General features: G+C 46.4%; 1 protein-coding gene and 1 long non-coding RNA gene across 3 annotated transcripts; one reads left to right on the top strand and one right to left on the bottom strand.

The window, feature by feature from the left end:
• Nucleotides 1–3001: 3001 nt before the first annotated feature.
• TRIM72 (tripartite motif containing 72) lies at nt 3002–17625 on the bottom strand. 2 transcript variants are annotated; one of them, XM_061588346.1, is made up of 7 exons: nt 17497–17625; nt 10918–11335; nt 9342–9437; nt 7905–8135; nt 6825–6847; nt 5094–5212; nt 3002–4193 (listed from the first exon to the last, which is right to left on the bottom strand). In XM_061588346.1, exons 2-7 carry the CDS (start codon nt 11314–11316, stop codon nt 3622–3624), a joined length of 1440 nt encoding a protein of 479 aa, XP_061444330.1. In that variant the 5' UTR covers nt 11317–11335; nt 17497–17625; the 3' UTR covers nt 3002–3621. The 2 variants fall into 2 exon arrangements, with proteins under 2 accessions (XP_061444330.1, XP_061444332.1); XM_061588348.1 differs by lacking the exon at nt 17497–17625 and adding an exon at nt 14678–14696.
• On the top strand, nt 4954–6307 carry LOC133365917 (uncharacterized). Its single transcript, XR_009758330.1, has 3 exons — nt 4954–5231; nt 5340–5560; nt 6108–6307. It is a non-coding gene; the product is annotated as an uncharacterized LOC133365917 (long non-coding RNA).
• Nucleotides 17626–22674: the final 5049 nt, after the last annotated feature.

Here is a 22674-nt window from a genome sequence, read left to right as displayed (position 1 = left end):
ATAGGCTCTAGCTTGCAGAGAAAAGACAGAAGTAGGTAGTAGATCTAGTCTATGATTGGGATCATCTGGCAGAGAAGCCTGTAGAAACTTCTCTCTCCTGTGACTTAATGGAGAATTATGCTAATAAGAGAACAACATCTCTTAACAAAGAAGAGGAAGAGAAGAAGGGAAATAACACCTACCAATAGGAAGTTACATCACAGTAAACAAGCATAGAGGTGCCCCCAAATTTGGACTAGAAGGGCCATCTCCCTATTAAAAGCATGCACGCTTGCTTATCCCAACAAATTCTACAAGTGCAACAGTGAGAGGAAGGAGGAAGAGGTTAATAGGTAGTGCCTCCCCCGACTGGTTGTAAATAAGGCAGACAAGTTGGGGGCTGGCTGAAGGTAAACCAAGGTTGGCGGGGCAGTGCCCCATTTGCCCTCCTAGACCAGCCTCCACTGATCACCTCTCGGCTCAGGTTGGAGTTCCCGATGTGGTGCCCGTGGCCATCATGGCACCCTCAGACACTCTCCTTGGTACCTCCCAAGGCTCCCTGGTCCACCCAGTTTCTTTGGCTTTTTGGGGGGGTTATAGGGGGTGCTTGTTTGGGGGTAGGTGTTGCCTGCTTTTTTTGTCTATGTGTTATTTGTTTAGGTGTATGTGTAGGTGAGGTTTAAGATAGTTTCTGCTTGCAGGTTTGCAGTAAGGCTCAAGCTATCTATTACTTTTACTGCATGCTTAGCAACCACTCCAGGATGCTGAGGAATAGCATCCCTGTTGGGGGAAATGACTGAAGACATTTTTGTTCCGACAACCTTTCCCAGCTGGAAAACAAGGTCTCTGCCATAGGTGTGATGTCTATTTTGTATTGTTTTAAAACTCGTCTTCTGTTACTTATTTTTGTAAGTGTTTTGTACCTTTTAAAGCCATTTTATTAATTTTTGTACATTATCTTGGGACATATGTGGAAGGTGAATAATCATTATTATATATATATATTTAAAAATACTACCTGGCCTAGGGTGTGTGGGGTAGGGGGAGACCTCAACCCTTTTGTCTCCAGCCACAATTCTGAATAATATTCCCCCTCCACACACAGCAATTAGCCTTTGGGGAAAAGTTCCTATTGGCCCTGTTGGGAGCTTTCTTTCTAAGCCTAACAGCTGCATGGGGATAGAGGCAACAGCCCAACATCAAGTGACAATCCACTCCAGGTGGCACTCCAAAGGGGTCCACAGTCTGCAAGTCAATTTACTTCTGCTATAGCTTTGTAGCCACCAGGACAAAAATTGGCCAAAGTACAAGACGTCTATGTGCTGCTAGTACCCAGGAAATCCTCTACCTTTTGTTGACTGGACTGATATTCATAAGGCTGCAGATGTTGCCTAAAAAACCTCCTCCAAATGGGCCCTGGCCACTGGAAATCCTCCTCTTGCACCTATTGCAGCCCAGGGTTAGGATATTTCATTGGCATAACCCACTATCCTTACCACCTTATGGGCTTTCCAACATCACAAAACCTAAGATTTCTTAAAATGCTGAATTTTCCACTCAGTGCCCTTCTCACTCCTTGCATGGCGCAATTGTAAAATGCCCAGAGACCTGACCTGGCTCCTGGACTACATTGGCTCAAACAACAAGGTCTCCGGACCTTTAATTCAAGAGGCAAGATTTGAGAAATGGCCTTATGGCTAATGAAGAAATAGACTCCGGTTTTTTGTTTTGCAGCTTCTCACTCTTGGATGCAGGGGAAGCGTCTCAGATATGAAAATAGATCAAGAGTGTTGCAAGGAAGCAGATCAGGAAGATAAGGTATTTCAGCATGCCCACTTCCTCCCCTGTCCCGTGCTGAGCAACCTTTGCAGCAGGGCTGTCACTGCCTTCTAGATTTTGGATGGAAATAAGTTGTTTTTATTCCCTTCTGCTAATATAAAGCTAGTTCTGATGCTTCCATCCATGAAGTGGCATAAGAAATTGTCCCTGCTGAGGGGTGGTGGTGGTGGAGAGAGATGCCATAGGTTTATATATAGCCACTCACCTGGTCACCTCTGGTGAGTAAAAATCACTTTTAGGTGACTAGGCAGAGAACTTTTATAACACTTTATCTAGGCCAAAAATAATTAATGTATGCACAGGCAGGCAGGCTTTTAACTTTTCTAGACTTATCTGCAAGGCCGATAATTGCATCTACTTTGATTCTAGTTCTTGGTTTTTGTGCAGGTTGTTCTACTGTTTATAGGAAATAAATATCTGGAGCAAACATCTGCATCTTCCAATGTGGCTTACATCCTAAATGCTACTACATGTTTGGGTGTAGCATTGTTAGAAGTCTCGGCTCATCTACCACCCCCAAATGACCACATCAGGATGTGTGGCCCATATACCCTCCTTCTGGACTTCAGGCAGATGAACAGATTGACAAGTGTTGATGGCCACTGGTGTGTTGCTTTGATTAGCAGCAGTAACTGTGCTAAAGGAATTATGCTCCAGCCCTGACTGGGGCCAAATAGATCTATCTTCTCAACTCAGGGCTATGCTGTAATACCTAGAACTCCAGGACATCTATTGAAATTGAATGTTGGAAGATTCAGTTCAGTGAAAAGGAAGTATTTCCTCTCACAGTGCATAGTTATATTGTGGAATTTTCTCCCACAAGAGGTAGTGACGGCCACGGATGGCTTTAAAAGAGGATTAGGCAAATGCATGGTGGACAACGCTATAGGTGGCTACTAGCCATGATGGCTAGGTTCTTCCCTCACTGGTGGAAGCAGTATGCCTCTCAATACCAGTTGCTTGGAAACACGTGGGAAGAGTGCTCTTGTGCTCAGGTCCTGCTTGCGGGTTTCCCACAGGCATCTGGTTGGCCGCTGTGTGAACAGGATGCTGGACTAGATAGGCCCTTGGCCTGATCTAGCAGGCCTCTTATGTTCTTAAGAATATCAAACAAGTTCCAAGTTTGATACCATTAAGAATGAAATGTGCTCAGAAAAAAGAGTAAGATAAATTTGCACAGGCATGCTTTTTAAAAAAAAAATTTTATTTTTTTTTAATACAATTTATTGTACTTCCAAGATTTGGGCTTTCAAATAATGGGACTCTTTTTCATTGTGATGACAGAGAGAAATGGATGGAAAAGAGGACATGGAGCTTGGCTTAAGATGGACAGTATGGGGGGACAGCAGGCATAGGGCAGAGGTGGGGAGCTCTTTAGGCCTCTGGAATCCCATCCCCTAGCCACGGGAGGTATGCCCACGCTTCCTCTCGTTTCTGAGGCTTTAGACCCCATCCATGTGTTTCCCACATTCTCTTGGTGAACTACAAGAGCGGACAAGTTGCATTTTGAAACCAATGAGATGATCAGGATTCCAGACTTGGTGCCAGATCTTGTGTTTATGCAAAGTACAGTGACACTTTTTTTCAATCAAGATAATACATGGAGACAATTTGGGTGTCTTATATAGGGTATGGTGTGGAGTTTAAAACTACCAACGATGGGCTGGGGATGGGGGATGTGGCTCAGCTTGGAACAGGCCACACGTGCACCCTCCGGGGCTTTTAAAGAGAGAATGCGGCTGGGTGTCTCTGTAACATAAGATGTGACGGGATGTGGTGATGAGCATTTCTTCCCAGCGTTGATTACGGCCCTTCTGGCTCTGGCATGTAGATGACCAAGGGGTGGCTGTTCTTGCCCTTGTCGTGCCAGCAAACGTCGAAGAAGGGGTAGACGGTGCCCGTAAAGCGCTCGTGGAAGGCGAAGATCTGCACCAGGTTGTCTTCATCACTGGCGTCGTAGAAGGCTAGGATGCCGTCGTCGAAGCTGAGGTAGATGCCGATGCGCCTGGGCTTCGCCTCTAGCTTCAGCGGCCTTGGCTCCTTGTGTTCCACGTGGGCCTCGTAGGTCTTGCCTTCCTTGTGCCCCACCAACCAGAAGCCATTGGACGGGACGGCGTTCAGGCGGCCCTTGCGCCCAGCCTCAGCTGAGATGACACCCAGGGCCCAGCGGGGCTTGTCGTTCACTGTCACCTCCCAGTAATGCTCACCCTGCGAGAAGCTCTGGCGCGACACCAGGCAGTTGGACTTGTCAAAGCGCTGGGGGTCATCGGTGCTCACGGCTTGCTTGTGCTCCACGCACTCCACCCGCTTGCCATCCTCTGACACCACAAGGTTGGCTTGGGCAGTGTCTGGGTCTAAGGTGAGGTTCTCCAAGGCTGGGGAAGAAGGAGAAGACATATGTGTGATTATGAGCACAGGGACATAGGAAGTTGCCTCATACAGAGTCAGATCATTGTCTCAGTGTTGTCTACAGTGATGGGCAGGTTCTCCCCGGGATTTCAGGCAGGAATCTCTTCCAGCCCTACCTGGGGATGCCTGGGACTAGTGAACCTGGGGTCTCCTGCACGCAAAATGATGTGCTCTACCACTGAGCTTCCCTTCTGTTTTAAGGCTAGGAGTCAACGCACCAATGGCTTTTCCACACTTTATTTATATCTTTTGAACAAAAACTGGGGGATGATTCGAAAGCATATGACTTCTTTAAATGTGCTCACTGAATTGCACAATGAAACCACATGATGACATTGCTTTTCTGGGGTTTGTGTAGGGAATGTGACTGGCCTTTAAAATGCTGCAAAGTATATCCCTTGCATCAATTTTCTGATCACGATCACCCCCTCAAAGCTGCTATTAGACCAGTCTGGGGGGGGGAGGGGAGATGCGCACAAAGGATCCCTGACGTTTCCCCTCCAACAGGGCTAGTGGCAGCTAGGAGAGGTGGCAATAGTGACCAGGGAAACTGCAGGGGGGTGGGAGGTTCTCACAGCTGCTTTTAGTTTTAAAAAGTCTGAGGCGTTATGATCATGGATCTCTTGCTTCAGGGCTATTTTGACCCTAAGGTTTCCAGTGCCTGAGAGGTAAGGCTGCAGTGTCCTGCTGAGTTCCTTTTCTTTTTCCCTGACTGGCTAATGCAGAAACCAATGAATGCACACATAATTTCTGTATGCTGCTGGAACTGGCGTCCCCTGGGGCAGAATATGGTTTGCCTGGATGTGATTTCTGTTTGTTACTTTTTCAAAAAAGTTCACACTTTTTCTCTCTCCTGAGATTTCTACCTGGCATCAGTGCACGGAACATCTTCCTCCAGACTTGGAACTTGAACTCATCTGAAATGATGGGGAGCTGGATGTCCATGCGAGCGATTGGTGGGGACTCTCCAAGGATCTTTTGCAATCTACAGCCAGGGAGAGAAGGTGGGAATCATGTGAAAGAAATGAGGGGAGGACTTTGCATTGCCCTACCCTGAGAAATTCAAAGGCATCTTTTCCCCCTTTTAACCTGCTATTCTTAACCTTTTTAAGTTCATGTTTTGAAGGTTTTCAGGAGTGGAGGGAGCATTCCTTATAGAACTAGTGGACTCATTCACCAAATACTGATCCTTATGTTAGCCAAAACAGCACCAACTATGCACGAGAGGAAGGTATCAGCAGGCTCAGGAGAACTTCCAAGGTTTGTGACGTGGAAATGGACTGCCTTCCAGTCGATCCCGACTTCTGACTACCCTGTGAATAGGGTGTTCATGGTAAGCGGCATTCAGAGGGGGTTTCCCATGGCCTCCCTCTGAGGCTAGTCCTCCCCAGCTGGCTAGGGCCTGCTCAGCTTGCCACAGCTGCACAAGCCCCTTCCTTGTCCGCAACTGCCAGCTGGGGGGCAACTGGGCTCCTTGGGACTATGCAGCTTGCCCACGGCTGCCCAGGTGGCAGGGCACGTAACCCCTGGGCCACTCCCTGTGGGGGTGATCTTTAGCTGGCCCTTGACATCCAAGAAACAAAAGTGGGGATTTGAACTCTCAGACTCTGGACTCCCAGCCAGGCTCTCCTCCCCACTGTCCTATTTGTAGAAGTACAAATAAATTTAGAAAATAAACGGTAAAGGGAGGGAACACCAACCCCCCAAGTACCAAATGAGGATTGAGCATTCTTAATGGGCACAGGATGCCAACAGTCAGCCTCTCTCTCTCTTTTAAATGGTGAGGGAAAAGGGAAATGAATGGCATCTTGGAAGAGGGCAGTGCAGGGCTGGCTGGCACCATGAACAGGAGAATTCCAGGCTACAACCTTTTATTGCAGGTTTCAACATAATAAGGAAAGCCGAGTAAAACACATATGATGCAAATGAAGCCCTGGGAGGTTATGGATAAAACTGAATGAATGATGTCAAATTATTGCTAAAGGCCTGAATGTATTTACATCAAGATTAAAGCTGTGGTTTTGTTGTTGCTGTTGTAAGGATCGGCATGGTGAAAGAAAACTGATTTAATACAAAGCTTTGCCCTCTCTTTCTTCCCTGTCTTTATTTCTTAGTGATGTGTTTAGAAAGATTGATAAGCCCCTTATTCAAAGAGTTCTTTAAGTGGGGTCTTACCTGCACAACACAGGAACAGAGGAAGCTGCCTACTACTAAATCAGATCATTGGTCTATCTAGCTCAATACTGTCTACACTGGCTGGCAGCGGCTCGCCAGAATTTCAGACAAGGGACGTTCCCAGCCTTACCCGGAGATAATGCCAGCGATTAAATCTGGGACCTTCTGCATGAAAAGCAAATGCCCTGCCATTGAGCCACAGCCCTTCCACAAAGGAACTGGGTGCAGTTAAAGTTGGCATTTCAAGGAGGGCATGTTGCTCAGTGGTTTGAGCTTAACATAGGAACTCTCTATACAAGAAGGCCTGAAAGAATGTACGTATGTGAGATGAAGGACTTGTACTGCTCACAAGGAGGTGGATGAGGGCAGCACTGGGGCAAAGTTAGGCAGAGCTCAGGGTTTAGAAAGGGACAGTTGCTTACCTGCTGGCCACCAAACAGTATTTCTGGATAGTAAAGGAGAAAAAGAGAGATGTTACATCAGAATAAAAGGAAGCGGTTCCTACACTTTAGACCAGGCATGGGGAACCTTTGGCCCACCAGATGTTGCTGAACTACAACTCCCATTGCCCCTGGCCATTGGCTGTGCTTGCAGGGCTGATGGGGGTTGTCATTCAGCAACATCTGGAGGGTCAAAGGTTCCCCACTCCTGCCTTATACTAAACATCTCACACCAGGTGCCTTGCAACAGGCATTAAGTCATGAAAGATGAGGGATAAGATTGACATGCAGATGCATGTATTTCAGAGAGATGTCATAAGAAAAAAAAGCTAAAATGGGTGATTGAGGGTTCTGGGATGGGGGAAATAGTTCTGTATTTTGGAACTATGAATGCTGCAGCCCACAAATCCTTTGTGCCCCACCTCCCCAGCTCCAAAACTGCAAGCTTCATGTCCTAAACATGACGCTGACTTGGAAGACAAATGGAGATTTCAGGTGACTTGTGGGAAGTGGCAGAACGGGACAGTGCTTGCTTGGTGTGCAATATTTTTATTTGGATGCTTAGGCCAAAAGAGGAGAGATTGTGTTCCTCTCAACTGCAAATGATCCAAAGCTGGGGGAACTGCAAACATCATAAAGGACATGATATAATAATATTCAAGGAGGGTCTAGATAAATGGGAGTGATGGATCAAATAAAAGTGGACAAGGAGGAGAACGACCAGTTGCATAAATATCATGGGCATTGGTCAGTCTTGAGCCCCAGTGAGAAGGGTATGAAACACACTACCTTTGCATATACGTAGTGAGTGACTCATAAGCGCTGCATAATGGGTTTAGGAGTCACTATTGGTGTGCTGTTGCGGGAAAAAAAGACAAATACTATATTGCAGGGATGAGGAACCTGTGGCCACCCGGATGTTGTTGGACTCCTATGATCATCAGCACAACCAGAATAACCAATGGTAAGGGATGATGGTAGCTGTAGCCCAACAACTACATGACAGCAGGTTTTCTATCTCTGCGTCTTGTGCTGCATTGTACACAGGACTCTGAGCCTCACCCTGAGAAATTCTGTCTGTGGTTCATCCTGCACCTCTCCCAGCACAGTCTCCATCTGCCTGAGCTGGTCCAGGTAGCGGGTCATGGTCTTGCGCTCGTTTTGCAAGGCGTCTGTGGCCTGGTGCTGCACCCGCTCAGCTTCCCGGCCTAGAGAAGATTCCAACGCCCCCAGGAAAGTTCGCATCGCCCCCAGCTGATCAGATACTTGATGCTTGAAGCGAGACACAGTCTCCTGGGAAGAGAGAGAGAGAGAGATCCTGGGATCTGCACTTCTTGGCCCTAGTTGCCAGCATTTCCTTCCCACCAAATAGTCCCTCTGATGTTATTTTAGGTTCTCTCTCACCCTTAGATTTGAGTCTGACTTTTCCAGCGCCTCTTGGGCATGAAATAAAACACTGGATCCTCCCCCCAACCCCTTCACAAGTGCCAGAGTAGCCATCAAGGGGTCAGTTTCCTCAGCAGGAGAGTGAGCTCTGAAGACTTAAATGTCTTAATAAGACATATAAGACACGCTGTACCTTTAAAGCACATTAGTTCCCCTAAAGAATCATGGCAACTGTAGTTTGTTAAGTATGCTGGGAATTGTAACTCTGTGAGGGGTAAACTACAGTTCCCAGGATTCCTTTGGGGAAACCATGTGCTTGAAATCTGTGGTGTGTACACTGCATATGTCTTCAGGGCACTCTTTCCTCTTAAAGAAAAATAATTTTCAGGTTGGGAATAAACACTAAGCAGCCCTCACAGAACTGAACACTCCTCCTTTGCAGGGAGGAAAAATGGACAGGATTGTGTCAATAGCTAGCCTTTCTAAATATCCCATTTAAATGTGCCTTGGGCAGATATCTACACAACAGAGTTTAAAAATGGCTTCATAGTCGCAGGGGACCCTAGAAATAATTGTTCTGTGAGGAGGAGCTGGAGACCTTCCACAGACAGGGCCAGCCCAAGACATTTTGCTGCCTGAGGCAAAAGACAACATGGTGTTCCCCCCACCCCCCAACCATTCCACACGCAGAAGACAACTGGCAGCTGGCAATGGGGCAGTGTCCTCCAGGGCACCTGAAGGGAGGAGGCTAATTTAGGGGGTGTAGGACAGGCTGTGTGGCGCACATGTCTCTGGCCTCCAAAAGAGGGAAATGTCGTCCCCCCCGCTCCCCAGTATCTGTCGCCTGAGGTGGTTTCCTCACTCTGCCTAATGTTAGGGCCGGTCCTGCCCACAGAGATTTATCTGCACTTATTCTGAGCTACCGTTCTTGAGATTCTCTGTGGGGAAGACATGACAGCTAATTTCTGGCCTACGACCGTAATAAAGTTGTTGCTGTTGTTGACGTGACAGCTAACCTGGTAGAAAACCCATGACAGAAGTGTGCAGAGTAGATGCTGTAAGATACGTTTATGTGGTTGCCACCTAGGGGATATATGTATAGAAATGACTCACCTCCACTTCTGCTATTTGCTGATTCAGGAGGGCAATCGTCTTCTCCTTGCGCACCTGGGCCTCTTGCAACTGGACTTGCTGCTGAGGAAGTTGCTTCTAAAATTAAGCCAAGGGAGGGGGAGAAATAGGGTATGTAGATCTAATCCAGGACAAGAAGAAGAACAGAGAGGATGCCGGTACTTTACCTTTCATTTAAAAGGTAAATCTTTATTAAGGTGGATTTCTTTCTACCCCCTTGCCCCAAACCTGAGGACTCAGGGTGGATTTGGTGGATAAACACCACCTTTTGGGTAAAACAGATAAATAAAACACCAAGATGCAGGACTTAGTTCAGGGGCAGAGCACATGGCCTGCATGTAATAGGAGGAGCCGGCTTCAGTCTTGGCATCTCCAACAGGGCCAGGAAAGACTCCGGTCTGAAAACCAGGAAAGCTGCTGCCAGTTAGATAGCCACTATGATGTCCTCCAGATGTTGCTGGATTCCTATCATCCCTGACCATTGGACATGTTGGCTGAGCAGAGAGGATACCTCTACTGAGTCTAATGGGAGTTGTAGTCCAACAATGTCTGGAAGGGCTTTGGCTATCCCTGGTATAGGCCATAACAAGCTAGATCAGAGATTTTCAACTTGGGGTCCACTGATGCTGGACTATGGCTCTCATCATCCTCAGCCAGCTTAGCCAAGGCTCAGAGATGATGGGAGTTATAGTCCAACATCTGGGGATCTCAGATAGAAGAACTCTGAGCTAGATAGACCAGCCATCTGACTTGAGTATAAAAGGCAACTTCCTATGTTCCTAATGTGAGAATTTAGGATTGGTGCTTTGTACTGTATGGAACTGATATGATCTTTGACCAGAGGGTTTACATCCTTCTACCCAACTGCATTAAGCAGACAATAGGAGTGAGGTGGTGGGTGGGTAATTGGAGAGGACCTGGAGGACAAAAGAGTGGACTGACAAATGAATAGTAATGATGTTGGAAGAGGGAGAAGTCAAGGGCACCTAGGATGGTTTGAAGATGTGGTTCAGTGGTCAGGAAGGACTTTGAAGCTTTAATCATTTTGCAAATTGAATAAATAATAATTGAGGAGGAGGCTGTAAAGAGATGGAACTGGAAGGAGATAATAGCAAATGAGTTAAGAGACTAAGGAAATAGATTTATTTAGGAGTGGTATGGATAAATAGCTATATGATAAATTGTTCCTGGACTGTACCATGTAAGACTTTAGGGGTGCAGCGGAGCTGAATTCTTCCCTCTTACAAAGAATTCCCTGAACGCAGGACAATGACATGTCCCTGAGAAAAATTCTAGCCTAGCCTTTTTCTTGACATGCTAGCTTTCTATGTGGAGGTAGTTTGCTCATTGCGGAGCGTTCAAATAGGCGAGCTTTCACTGCAGTCTGAAGCGGGTATCACCTTGGAAGAATTTTACCATATGATAAGCCTAGACTGGTCAGTCATCAAGAGATAAAGATATGAGGCCACCTATGCCCACTGGAGTGGTTTAAGGGACAGGGAGGTGGAACGTGGAAACCTGGTGCCAGGTTCAAAGAACTTCAAATCCTGATACCTACCTTCATCCTCTGATGGGCCTCAGCAGCAGTGATGATGTTGTGCCCCTTGTGTTTGCCCAGGGAAGCGCACACCCCGCAGATGACCTGGCGGTCCTGCTCGCAGTAGACACTCAGAGGGTCCAGGTGTTCCTCGCAGTGGTCCCGGGGCACCTGCCGGAAGCACTCGACCAGGTGCTCCATCTGCTGGTTGATGCGCAGCTGCTCCACCTTGGTGAGGGCCTGGCAGGTGGGGCACGCGGTGGCCTTGCCGTCCTCTTCTTTGGGCACTTGGGACAAGCAATTCTGGCAGAAGGTGTGCCCGCATTCCGTCGTCACGGGAGACTGGAACAGCTTGAGGCAGATGGGGCAGCTGAGGTCCTGGTGCATGCCCTGCATGAGACGCTTCTTGGAGGTGGACATGGCGGCGGAGGACAGGGACCTGGGGACCAAAGACTTTGCTCTTTGAGATTTTGATCCCGCCTTCCGTTGTGTCTGCTGCACCCGCACCACACACCCATCAGACCCCCCAGTGCCTCATTATTCTCAGGATGGAGGACAAGCACTCACCAGAGGTAGGAGATAAGGATAGTCCTCCTAGCCTCTCATAATACTAGAACTTGGAGCCATCCAATGAAGCTGAATGTTGGAAGATTCAGGGCACACAAAGTACTGTTTCACACCCAGCTATGGCATTTGCTCCCACAAGACCACCAACTTCTATGGCTTTTAAAGAGGATTAGGCAACGCTAAGGAGGATTAGGCTATCAATGGCTATGAGCCAGAATGGCTATGTTCTACCTCCACGGTTGGACGCAGTACACATCTGATGATAAGCTGCTGAGCATCACAAGCAGGGAGAGTGCTGTTCTACCTCGGTCCTGCTTGTGGACTTCCTGTAGGCGTCTGGTTGGCCAATGTAAGAAAAGGATGCTGGACTAGATGGGCCACTGGCCTGATCCAGCAGGACTCGTCTTGCATTCATCAGCTGCTGTAAAGTTTCTGAGGAGAGGTTCCGGTGAGAGTTGAAAATTGGAGATAGGCCAGAGAGACTGAGGAGATTACCAAAGGGAGGGAATCAAAAAGGATCATCCAGAGAATGCCATGGAGGAGAGGGCAGCAGCCATCTAGGGCGTGTGACAGAGCCTGAGGCCTACCCCAGCATCCCACAACCTTCTTCAGCCTGGTACCCTCTGGATGTTTTGCATGCAGCTTCCATCAGTCACAGCCAGCGTGGACCTAGAGTTTATCTAGAGACAGGTTTGTTCTGGCCTTCTCTCCCAGTCCCCCTCACTGATAAATAAACCCCAGCTCTTTATTTATTTATTATGAAAATCAGTTAGGTTTGATTGTTTCCCCTACCTCCTCTCAGGAAATGTGGGCTGAAGACACTGCACCAGGAGTGCTTGTCGGGCCTAGGGCTACTTCTCTGGTCTCTCGTCATGGCCATCGCTGTGGAATACCAGCAGGAGGACAGGCAAAGTGATGGTGAGGTTGGAGCAAAACACTGGATCGCCTCCTCTGGTGCGTTTCCACTGCAGCGACCTCGCGCCTCCAGGGACACCACAGCAACGGCGGTGATGGGAGGTCAGGTAAGCAGCCCTGCCCTGCCAACCATGACAGCATCACACCCTTTTTGGTGGCTTCAGCATTCTTGCCCCCCATCCATCCCCCAACAGTTTGAACCCACGTCCTATTGCTCCTTCCTCAACAAGGGGCTGCTGGGAGAGATGAGCGAATATGTCAGTTTTAGCTTCTCTCGGCTTCTCCTTTTTCCAGTCTTGCGTTTAGGCTCTCCGCATTTCCACCTCTGCTTGTGATTTTTGAAAAAGTCCTCATGAAAATTCATTAGCATTTTGGTGCAAATTTCTCCTAATATACACATTTTTGCAAAGCAATTTCCTCTAATAGAATGCATTGTTGCACGTTATTTTCACGAATATAGGTACTCATATGCACACTGCACAAGTATATGCATTTTTGCACACATCATTTGGCTGGAAAACGACATTGCAAAAATCTGGGGAATTTTGCAGGATGGTGTGTCAGTTCGCATCTTGTTTTGGAAAGGGCGGATTACATGTGAACTGAGTGGACTTTCTCTCCCATGCCTAGCTGCTGGCAAGGTAAGTGGAGTTACAATGAGAATACTTAACAGTTGCATAGCACTTTCAGGAGTTTACAGGACTTCGCATGCATCATCCAGCTGTAACCCCTGCAACAACCTTCTGAGTCAGTATCATTATCCCTCCTTATCGCAGATGATGGTCTGTGTGTGGAAGGCTGAGGGTGAGAGCGGCTTGCATTGGGGAAAGGTTGTCGCTCAGCGGCAGCTAGGGATGGGTAGGAATTTCCATTCAGTTTGTATTTCAAGGAGAATTTATCAAATTCACACTTTCCAATGAGAACCGAAACACAGCCATCCTTCAAAATTCACATTTATTAGAATTTGGGGGTGCATTTGCCAACTAAACAATATTTACAAAAATGCATATATTAGGGGAAGGTGTGCATAAAAATGAATACATGAGTGAAAATAACATGCAAAAAGGCATGATGTGGTGAGAAATGGCTTGCAAAAATGTGTTACCTTTGCCTAGAAAAAAATGTGTTTGGAGAAATTCGCACTAAAATGGTGGACAATTTTCATGAGGATTTTTTAAAAAAAAGAAATTCGCAGATTGCTGCAGGAATGTAGAGAACGGAATTTAACACTGGAAAAATGAGAAACTGAGAGAGTTGGCAGATCATCCCTACTGGCAGAGCATCTGCTTTGCAATCCGTGGTGTCTCCAGTTAGGGCAAGAAAAGACTCCTGTCTGAAACCCTGGAGTCCCGCTGCCAGTCAGAGTAGACGACAGTGAGCTAGATGGACCAGTGATCCCATCCAGCAGAAGGCAGCTTTCCTATGTTCCATTGAGCAAATTCATGGGAGAAGCCAATTTCAACCCCGGGGCTCCCTGATTAACTCAGTCTCTTAACCACTGCGCTCTGCCATTATAACAAGTCCAAATTTGGTGCCTTTCTCAAAATGGAAATCACCGGCTTGTTGCTCAATTGCTGCAGAGTAGGCCAGTTCCGTGCAACCAACCCATGATTTTCTTGCTTTCAGCAACACCTCCTCTCTGTGCAATTGTGTGTCTCCATCACACTCAGGGCTGACTCAGGCTGACCTATTGCAAGTAGGAGAGGAATGTTATCCCTGCAAAGCAGCTGCTGGCTTCTCGGTTGGGCAGGGTGACAAATGCCCTATAAATAGTTCAAAAGGGAAAACCAGGCACATGGTAACTAGAGCTCTCTCTGTAGCCAGGAGAGAGTGCTGCCTGCCTGCTTCTTCCTGTCCCTTTTGGGTGCATGATACACAAGTTAGCAGCATTTCCCTACAAGTGTTATGTAACTGCATAGTGTTAGCAATGCTGGTTCTTGCACTGTTCTGCACTGTATGGCACTGTGAATTCTAGTCTAGACAGTGTGGTTTACGTCAGCAGTCTTCAACTTTTTCAGATCTGTGACCGGCTTTTATTTATTTTTATCTTGGTTTTCCTCCAAAGAGCACAGGGCAGCATACACTGTTCTCTCTCCGTCCTCTGATCCCCACCCCCACCCCATTTTATCACAACCAGCTGTGATGTAGGTTTGGCTGACTGAGGTAGGTTAGGTCCAAGGTTACCCAGCAATGACCTTGGGGGTTCAGTGGGGATTTGACTTTAGGTCTTCCTGGAACTCTAACCACTTCACCACATTGTCTCTCAATTAGGGATGGGGGCATTAAAATGTGAACCTACCTAATTTGCAGTTCCTAAACAGCATACAAACTGAAATATTGCTATCCCCCAAAACGTACGCTTCTCTGAATTTTGCAGTGCAGTTCTTCAACCAAAACTACATTTGTAGCTGCATACAAAAGTTTCTGTGTTAGGGGGAAATGTACATAAAATGCATATATTAGTGAAAATAAGAGAGAGAAATGCATTATATTAGGGGGAACTGCTCACAAAAATGTGTATATTTTGTGTATGTTATGCCAATGAATTTTCATGAGAACATGATCCTGTCCCCCAACAAACCAATGCAGAAATGGGAACTGAATTTAAGATTGGGAAACTGGGAAACTGAAAGAAACCAAGAACTGACAGATTCATTCATTCCTATCCCAATCTACAACAGATGACCCACTTTTCAAACTGCACAAATCTGCACATTGCTAAAACAATAGTTTTAAAGAAAAACTTTTTGTTTTTAATAGAGTGCATGTCGATGTTGGAGCAGGTGCCATTTTAATGTGTGAAATGAAGAGGGAATCCTCATGAGATGGTGCTTGCAATCTATAAGTCTTAGAAGCATTTATATAAGCTTTATGATGAAGGGCAGCATACAGTCCTCATATAAATAAAATAAAAATAAACTTTAAAAATGTGTTGTCCAATTTACTGGGGACACCTCTTTAGTTGATTAACTGATTCATCTAGCCAATTAATTGATTAAAGGTTGCAAGCCTAATAAATACTCATATACGCTGTATATATTACAGCCTGTTTTGTTTTGTAAAAATATGTACTATTTTAGATTTTAATAGGCTGGCCTGTTCCTATGGTTCAAGTATGATAGCAATATATTAGTTGGCAACTGGGGCGGGTAATAAGTAGCCATTGTGCACAAGTAGTTGATTAAGTAACTGGAACTCTTGAAACCAAACAGTACATTTAACTGCGGGGGGGGGGGGGAGCTTTCAAGTTTCAGATTGTGTCTCATAATTCTGGATCCAGGGTGTAACTCTTGGTTCCTGGGCAGTTTATGAAATATTCCAGTAAACTGGTTGTGTGTCAGCGATGCTTGTGAGTCCAAATGGCCTATATCTGCTTGCATGCCATTGCTGTGCATACTCCACTGATGAGCCATTTTGCTGAGCACCATAATGTCCATTTTGCAAAGTAGGCGCTTTACTGTAATGCTGTTCAATCACACTGGACTGCGCAGTGCATTTAACATCATTTTACTGCAATTTTATTATATTTTTATTCAAAAAGAAGATAGTGAGAGGGCACTGAATTCTATTTTCATGCCCAAAGAGGAACCCTGTGCAATTCAAGGCTTTCCCGTGACTTGGTTGCCGAACAAGCATTGCCTGCACAACAGAAGTTCACTCTCTGGGATAGTTTTCTGATAGGAGACTAGCCTGGTGTCCTATTAAAAGCAGAAGAAATTGCATTGCTAGATCAGACCAAAGTCCCTTTCTGTCTCCAGCATTGAAGCTCTGGAAGCTCACAGGCTGGTCCCCAACATCTGGTATTCAGAGGTATACTGCCTCTGAACTTGGAAGTTCTATTTTAGCGACCCTGGCTAATAGCTATGAATAGTCCTACTGTTCATTCATTTGCCTAATCTTTTTAAAAACACACACATCTCAATTAGTGCCCATCACTACATCTCAAATTCATTTATCTCTCTTAACATAGTTCATGATTTCATAACCGCAGGGTCCACCAACCATTTAAGGCCCACGGGCACATTTGAAGTTTGGGAAATTGCCATGGGAGCCCCCCTCCCCTGGTCACTTTTCTCCCCCTCCCCTGGATCATCAGTCCCGCCCTCCACAGAGAGACAAAAAGGAAGAGAAAACACACACATCACTTTTCCAAGGGATGTGGGTAAAAGCTGGATGCAGCAGAATTGATCTAAGCCTTGAAAAGCACATAGAGCTGAAAGAGGAAGTGGAAAAGGGTGACACACTTCCAACTTCCACCTTCAGCTCTATGTCACTTCGCAGGGAGAAAAAGTTAACCACCCTCATCACCTCGTGACCAACAGACCAGTGAGGGTGGTGGTGGTGGTTTGTGGGCACCAGTGGAAGAACTGAAGGGTATCACTAAGGCTGTGGGCACCATGTTGGCAACCCCTGCTCTATCACATCCTGAAGGTGTTATCTTAGCATCCCAAGGGAGACAAGAAGCCCACTGAAACCCTTCCCTAGATTTCCCAGGGATCAAGCATCAGATCCAATCTTAAGGCATATATCAGTTGTCCCATCTTCAGAGTCCCTCCAAGGAGTAAGCATGCATTTTTACCTAAAGGCAGGAGGCAGGTTGGAGAAAAAGGTATCCATAACTCTCCATCTTCTGCCTTTCAGCCTAGAACCAACTATCAATCAGTTCATCTGGTCTCCATTTTCAACGCAAACTGCAGCACCCGCTCCGTCCCTGTTTGATCTCTGTTTGGCCACAAGCATCTCACCTCTATGCACACAGCAGAGGCACAGCAATAAATGCAGAAATTGACATGAATGTCTGACAGATCCTGGCTGGCTGCAAAGAAAAAGGAGCTCTTGCCCCATTTCAGGAGAGGCTTTTGTCTCATCTGGTCCCTTGGATGGAATAACATTTGGGCTTTTCTCCCTGCAAAGTTCAAACTGGGCTCCCCTCTGTCACCCCCTCCTGCATTTAAAGAGCTTAGAACACTCATCAGTTTCTTTAAAATTTATTTTAAAAACGCTCTCTAGCCAACTCTACAATAAAACATCAGCTTGACCCTTTAGCTATTGGGGATGTTTCTGGAACATGATTAAAGGCACAAAGTTAGAAGCAGAAGACAGACAGACAGATCTTACTAGAACAGACAACCGTTCCGGAGAGGCAGCGGCATCCAGAGACCGAACAGCCAGAGCTCAGAGAGGCAGCAAGGAGACGCCAACCATCCCAGGACAGGCGCAGAAGCCAAGTGAATGACCCTTGGTCCCGCCCCAGGCCCCCCTATAAATAGCTCCATAATGCACCATAATTCTGGGAAGGCGAGGATGGCATCCCATTTCATGTGTGTGCCTCTGGAGGAGGGGGAGGAGGAGGAGCAGGCGGCTGGTGTGTGGGAGGAGGCCTCTCCCTCACCAAAGATGCCACTCAAGTGTCTTGGTCCCTGAATCTATTCCTCGAGGAAGCTTTCTGCGCAGGTTCTAGGGAGCCCTCTAGAGGTGAATGTGTGGCATTGATTGCATGAAAGTCATGTCTCCCTACTTTTTCCCATTGGGTGGGTGGACAGCCCTTAGTTGCATTCTTGAGTGCTTGGAGCAGCTGAGGGCCAGGGGAGGGGAAAGAAAGCTCGATGGGATTTGGTTTCCCAGCAGAGGATATTGCAGAGTGACGGGCAGCTGAGGGCATTTGGGGGGAGGGGGAGGGAATAGGCAGAGGGAATTAAGCTGGGTAGAATAAGGCCCGCTGTGGGAGGTGAAGCTGGATCTTCTGGATGAGGCATTGAGTGGGTGGTTTCAGGGATGAACTTGGGTTACAGGAGATGATGAGGTGGCCGAACTGCACCTGACTGTAGGGATGGCAAATGGGTGTGTGTGTCACATGATTCCTGACAAGTCAGTGAAGAAGGTTGGAGCCCAGGCATCCCCCTGACGTGTTGTTTTTTTATGAGCCAGAAACATTGCCGGCAATCTGAAGTGGTGTAGCCCTGACACAATTTTATCACGCTTATATGAACCTCCCTTCCTCTGAGGAGCTTACAACCTTGTGATGAAGGTGAAGCGGAGAGGGAAAGTAACTGGTGATCCCCCAGTTGCTGAGCGAGGAATTGAACCTGCACCTCTTCAATTCTAGTCCAACACTCTTAACCACTGCCTTTCACCTGTGGGTTGTGAGAACCAGCATTTAATATAAACTCCAAAATGACACCAGATTTGCCCCAATTAATGTCTTAGGCCAGGAACGGAGGACCTGTGGTTCTCCAGGTGTTGCTGGACTACAACTCCCATCATCCCTGGTCACTGCCCATTCTAGCTGGGGCTGATGAGAGTTGTGGTTCAACAACATCTGGAAGGCCCCAGGCTCCCCATCCCTGTATTAGTCTTTCCCAACCAGTGTGCATCCAGATGTTGTTGGACCACAACTCCCATCAGCCTCAGCCAGCATTGCCACTAGGCCAGGGTAGCCAACACGCTGCCCTCCAGACGTTGCTGAATGACCACTCCCATCATCACTGGCCATTGGCCATGCTGGCTGGGACTAATAGGAGTCCAACCACATCTGGAGGGCATCATATTAGCTACCCCTGCATTAGGTTCTTTATCACATTTAAGAAGCAACTCCAAAGGCCTGACCACAAATTTTGGAGGGATCTGGGATCAAACGTGTTACAAAAAGTTTGTTGAAAGGAGTTCTCCTGAGTACCATTCCTTAATTTGGGAGGGAACAGAGGAATTGATGGGATGGGCTAACAACCAGCTGTGGAAGGAGAGTGGTCTCCAACCCTTGTGGTCCAAGCTTGAATTGTAACTAGAATCTGTAAAGGGGGTGGGCAGTGGCTCTGAGGCTTAGCTTTGAAATCACTTATCCCGCTGAACAGGTGAAGCACAGAGTGACCTAGCTCTCATGTCCCTTCAGTTGTTATTCCTTTTGGTAGCACAGACTAGGCGCCCTCCCACATTGTTCCTCGGTTGCGCAACTTTGTCAGCCTCTTCACATAAAGCAGTCCCACAGAGGCACCTAGTGGCTCACTCACTGTGCAAAAGCAATCCTTTTCTGACTGGGATTGCTTACAACTGACCTGTTTATTGAACATTCATCCTGATTGGTTTGTAGGGAGGCTAGACGATGCTGTCTATTGAATGAACACTCATTCAGATTTGTTTGCAGGAAGTTAGATGATGTTGCATCAAAGCCAAGGTTATTCCACACTTTCCAATATATTTCTCCATCATTTTCCTTATCACAAAAAAGTCAGATATTTTGGGAAAGCAGGTTGAGTGCACAAAACTTCCCAGTCCTCTGTAACTGCGCAACCTGAATTTGCCAGTATGTGATTGAATCCCACTTGAAATAGCAACAGCCTGGAAGTGCCCTAAACCAGTCCCACTGTCCCCTTAGACTTCTAACAAACATTTGTACGAGATGACTTCAGACTAGGTCCAAGTGGAAGTGAAATATTAGGATCAGATAAACCAAATATCTGTTCAAAGGAGCCTGACCAATGATCCACTTAACTCAGCATTTTCTAGAGGGATAGCTGGCCTGTAACAGGACAAATATCAAGAGACGTGTGTTGCCTTAAACTTAAAGACTAACAAATGTATTATGGCATAAGCTTTTGAGGAGGATTCTGGCCGTCATTCCTCTTAGGCAGGGGAGTCACGTAGACAATGGTGAATAGAACTGCTGTAGCAGACTGAACATGTGCCAAGGATATTGATATCGCAGGAATGCATAGAGGAGGGTGGCTGGTACAGAGGGCAGAGCATCACAGTAGCACAGAGTAATTGGATGAAACCATTGCTATGGCTATGACGAATTTAGGGGTACATATATGTCTGTACCTAACCACCATTTTAGTCAAGTTATGTACCAGTAAAGCGCTTTGCTGAATAAATAACCTTAAATCAGGCTCTGGCTTCGTTACTGAGTCTCCTGCAAAAAGAACCTAGTCATAAATTCCATGACACTTTCATGGACTAGTGTGCACTTCATCAGACGCATAAAGTGTTATCCTCAATTGGCAGGAATATATACCCATGCAAGTGGATGGGGGGAAAAGTAAAAGGTGATGTTCAATGGCAATGAAATGCAAAGACAATCTTCTGTGACCATTCAAATAGAAGTATGCAAAATAAGCCCAGTGACTATGGATGGGAGAAGAAATTCAGTTCAGCTCACATTTAAAGGCAAATCTATGTAATTTGCACTTTCTGAAACAATATGCACTGCAAAATGCAGCCACCCTTAGAAATTCACACTTCTCCAAATTTTGCAGTGCAGTTCTTCAGCAAGTGATCTGTACAAAAATGCATATACTAAGGTGGTATGCATAAAAATACATAAATTACTGAAAATAACCTACCCACAAGCATTATATTAGGGAAAATATAAATACTACGGGAAATATGCTTTGCAAAAATGTGTATATTAGGAGAAATTTGCACTAAAATGTTGGTGAATTTTTATGATGCCTTCTTTTAAAAAAAAAAGATTGCAACCTGATGCCGAAATGTGGAAAGCCACATTTAAGATGGGAAAAATGAGGAACACAGAGAAACCGACACCAACAGATTTGCCCATCCCTATCAGTAACCACCCACAATTCCTCACTTGGAGAATGGCAACTTTCAGGTCTCAGTAGCAAATTTCAGGCCACCAGTGTCCTGGAATCATGAGATGGTTTTCTACATCTTTCTGAATATTCTTATTTCTGATGTTAGATATATGTTTGTTTGTTAACAGTGGTCCATCAAGGCAGGACTTTCGGGCAGACATCCAGGGCCCCACTCAGCAGAATGGCCAGGAGGGCTCCCAAAAGTAGCAGGGCTGACTTAGCGCATTTTGAAACATTACCATCTCAAAAGGGACACCTCCCCCATATAGGGTTGCCAGGTTCAGGGCCTGAGACTGATCTTGTATCTTTAGGAGAAGAGAAAGTCAGCCAAGTGCAGGTGTTCTTGCAACCCTGTAATGGGAAAAACCACAAGGTGGAATTCTCCCTTCCCCCTGCACAACTTTTAAAGATACAGAAGACCTCTTGGTTGCAGGGGGAAGGGAGAATTCCACCTTGTGGTTTTCCCCATTACAGAGTTTTAAGAACACCTGCACTTGGCTGACTTTCTCTTCTCCTAAAGATACAGGAACAGTCTCAGGCCAAGAACCTGGCAACCCTACCCATAGGACTATTACATCCAGATTCTAAAATAACCTAGCTGCACCACAGTTTGTGAAGGGAACATGGGGTAGGCAGAGGGGCCTCCCTGAAGGGCCCCACATTATTTGGGAGTCTCACACTCCCAGCCCCCCCAAATCTGGCCAGGATTGGAACCTGGATCACAGGGAAACAGGCACGAAGGCCAAGTGTGCCAGTGCAAGACTGCACTGTTTCCGTGTGGCCACTGGAGGGCACTCCTGTATAGGTGATCACTTGGTACCTTATGCTAAACATCAAAAGTCTGAGCGCCAAGAGCAGAGCTTGTAAGTTACTCATTACAAATAACGAGTTACTTGTAATTTATTATTTTTTTGAGTAATGAGTGGGTAACTTCATTACATTCTGCTGGTAATAGAATGAGTAGTAACTTCATTACTTTTGAGCTGTAACTGTAACGTTTCCAGAATTACTTTTGGGCATTACTTGGGGGGGGGAGCAGGGGAAGTCTTTGGCTCCTCTGATTTGTGGATAAAAATCATGTGCTTCAAATTGGGCTTCTGTGCAGTGTCGCTCTTCCCTCTTGGTCTGTGGGTGCTTGGGAGGCGACGAAGGAGAAGGTGGAGAGTGAGACGGGGTGGAGAAAACAACGAGGGAGAAAAGAGCCGGACGGCAAGGAGGCAGCAGAAAAATGGACATAAATAACTGGTGTGTGGGTGTGTGTGGGTGTGGTGAGCAAAGCTCAAGGTGGCTTCTGCCTCCCTCCCCACCTCTTCTCTCTTACCAGCAGAGAGAGAGCCAAAAGTCAAAAGCCAGGGCTTCAGGGTGAGTCAGGGGCAGGCAGAAGTTGCAACAGTTAGCAGCCAGGGTCCTAAAGAGCTGCTGCTTCCAGTTTTCTTTTCTGCCCCTTCCTTCTTGTGAGAAAGATATTCCCTGGAAGCTCTTTTGTGCAAATCCTCCTCCCCATGGCAAATGCAAAGTGTTTCAAACAGGCACTTGTCCAAGCACTTGATAAAAATGATTGTATAGCTGACTTACAGTACAATATATACTACTCAGAAGTAGGTCTCTTTATGTTTAATGGAGCTTACGCCCATTTGGGGGGGGGAAGAAAAAATATGACCCTTGCAAATATGGAAATATGCAAAGATGCATCAATCTGGTTAAG

The sequence above is a fragment of the Rhineura floridana genome, chromosome 11 (assembly GCF_030035675.1).
Source record: "Rhineura floridana isolate rRhiFlo1 chromosome 11, rRhiFlo1.hap2, whole genome shotgun sequence".
Classification (NCBI taxonomy): Eukaryota; Metazoa; Chordata; class Lepidosauria; order Squamata; family Rhineuridae; genus Rhineura; species Rhineura floridana.
This window is presented reverse-complemented; position numbering and strand designations above follow the sequence as displayed.

Excerpts from the sequence above, each read along its gene's own strand:
- TRIM72 (XM_061588346.1), bottom strand. The coding sequence starts at position 11,316 with ATGTCCACCTCCAAGAAGCGTCTCATGCAGGGCATGCACCAGGACCTC. Across the intron at positions 8,136-9,341 it reads AGCAAATAGCAGAAGTGGAG|GAGACTGTGTCTCGCTTCAA; the intron begins GTGAGTCATTTC and ends CTCTCTTCCCAG. Across the intron at positions 4,194-5,093 it reads GTTCCGTGCACTGATGCCAG|CCTTGGAGAACCTCACCTTA; the intron begins GTAGAAATCTCA and ends CTTCTTCCCCAG.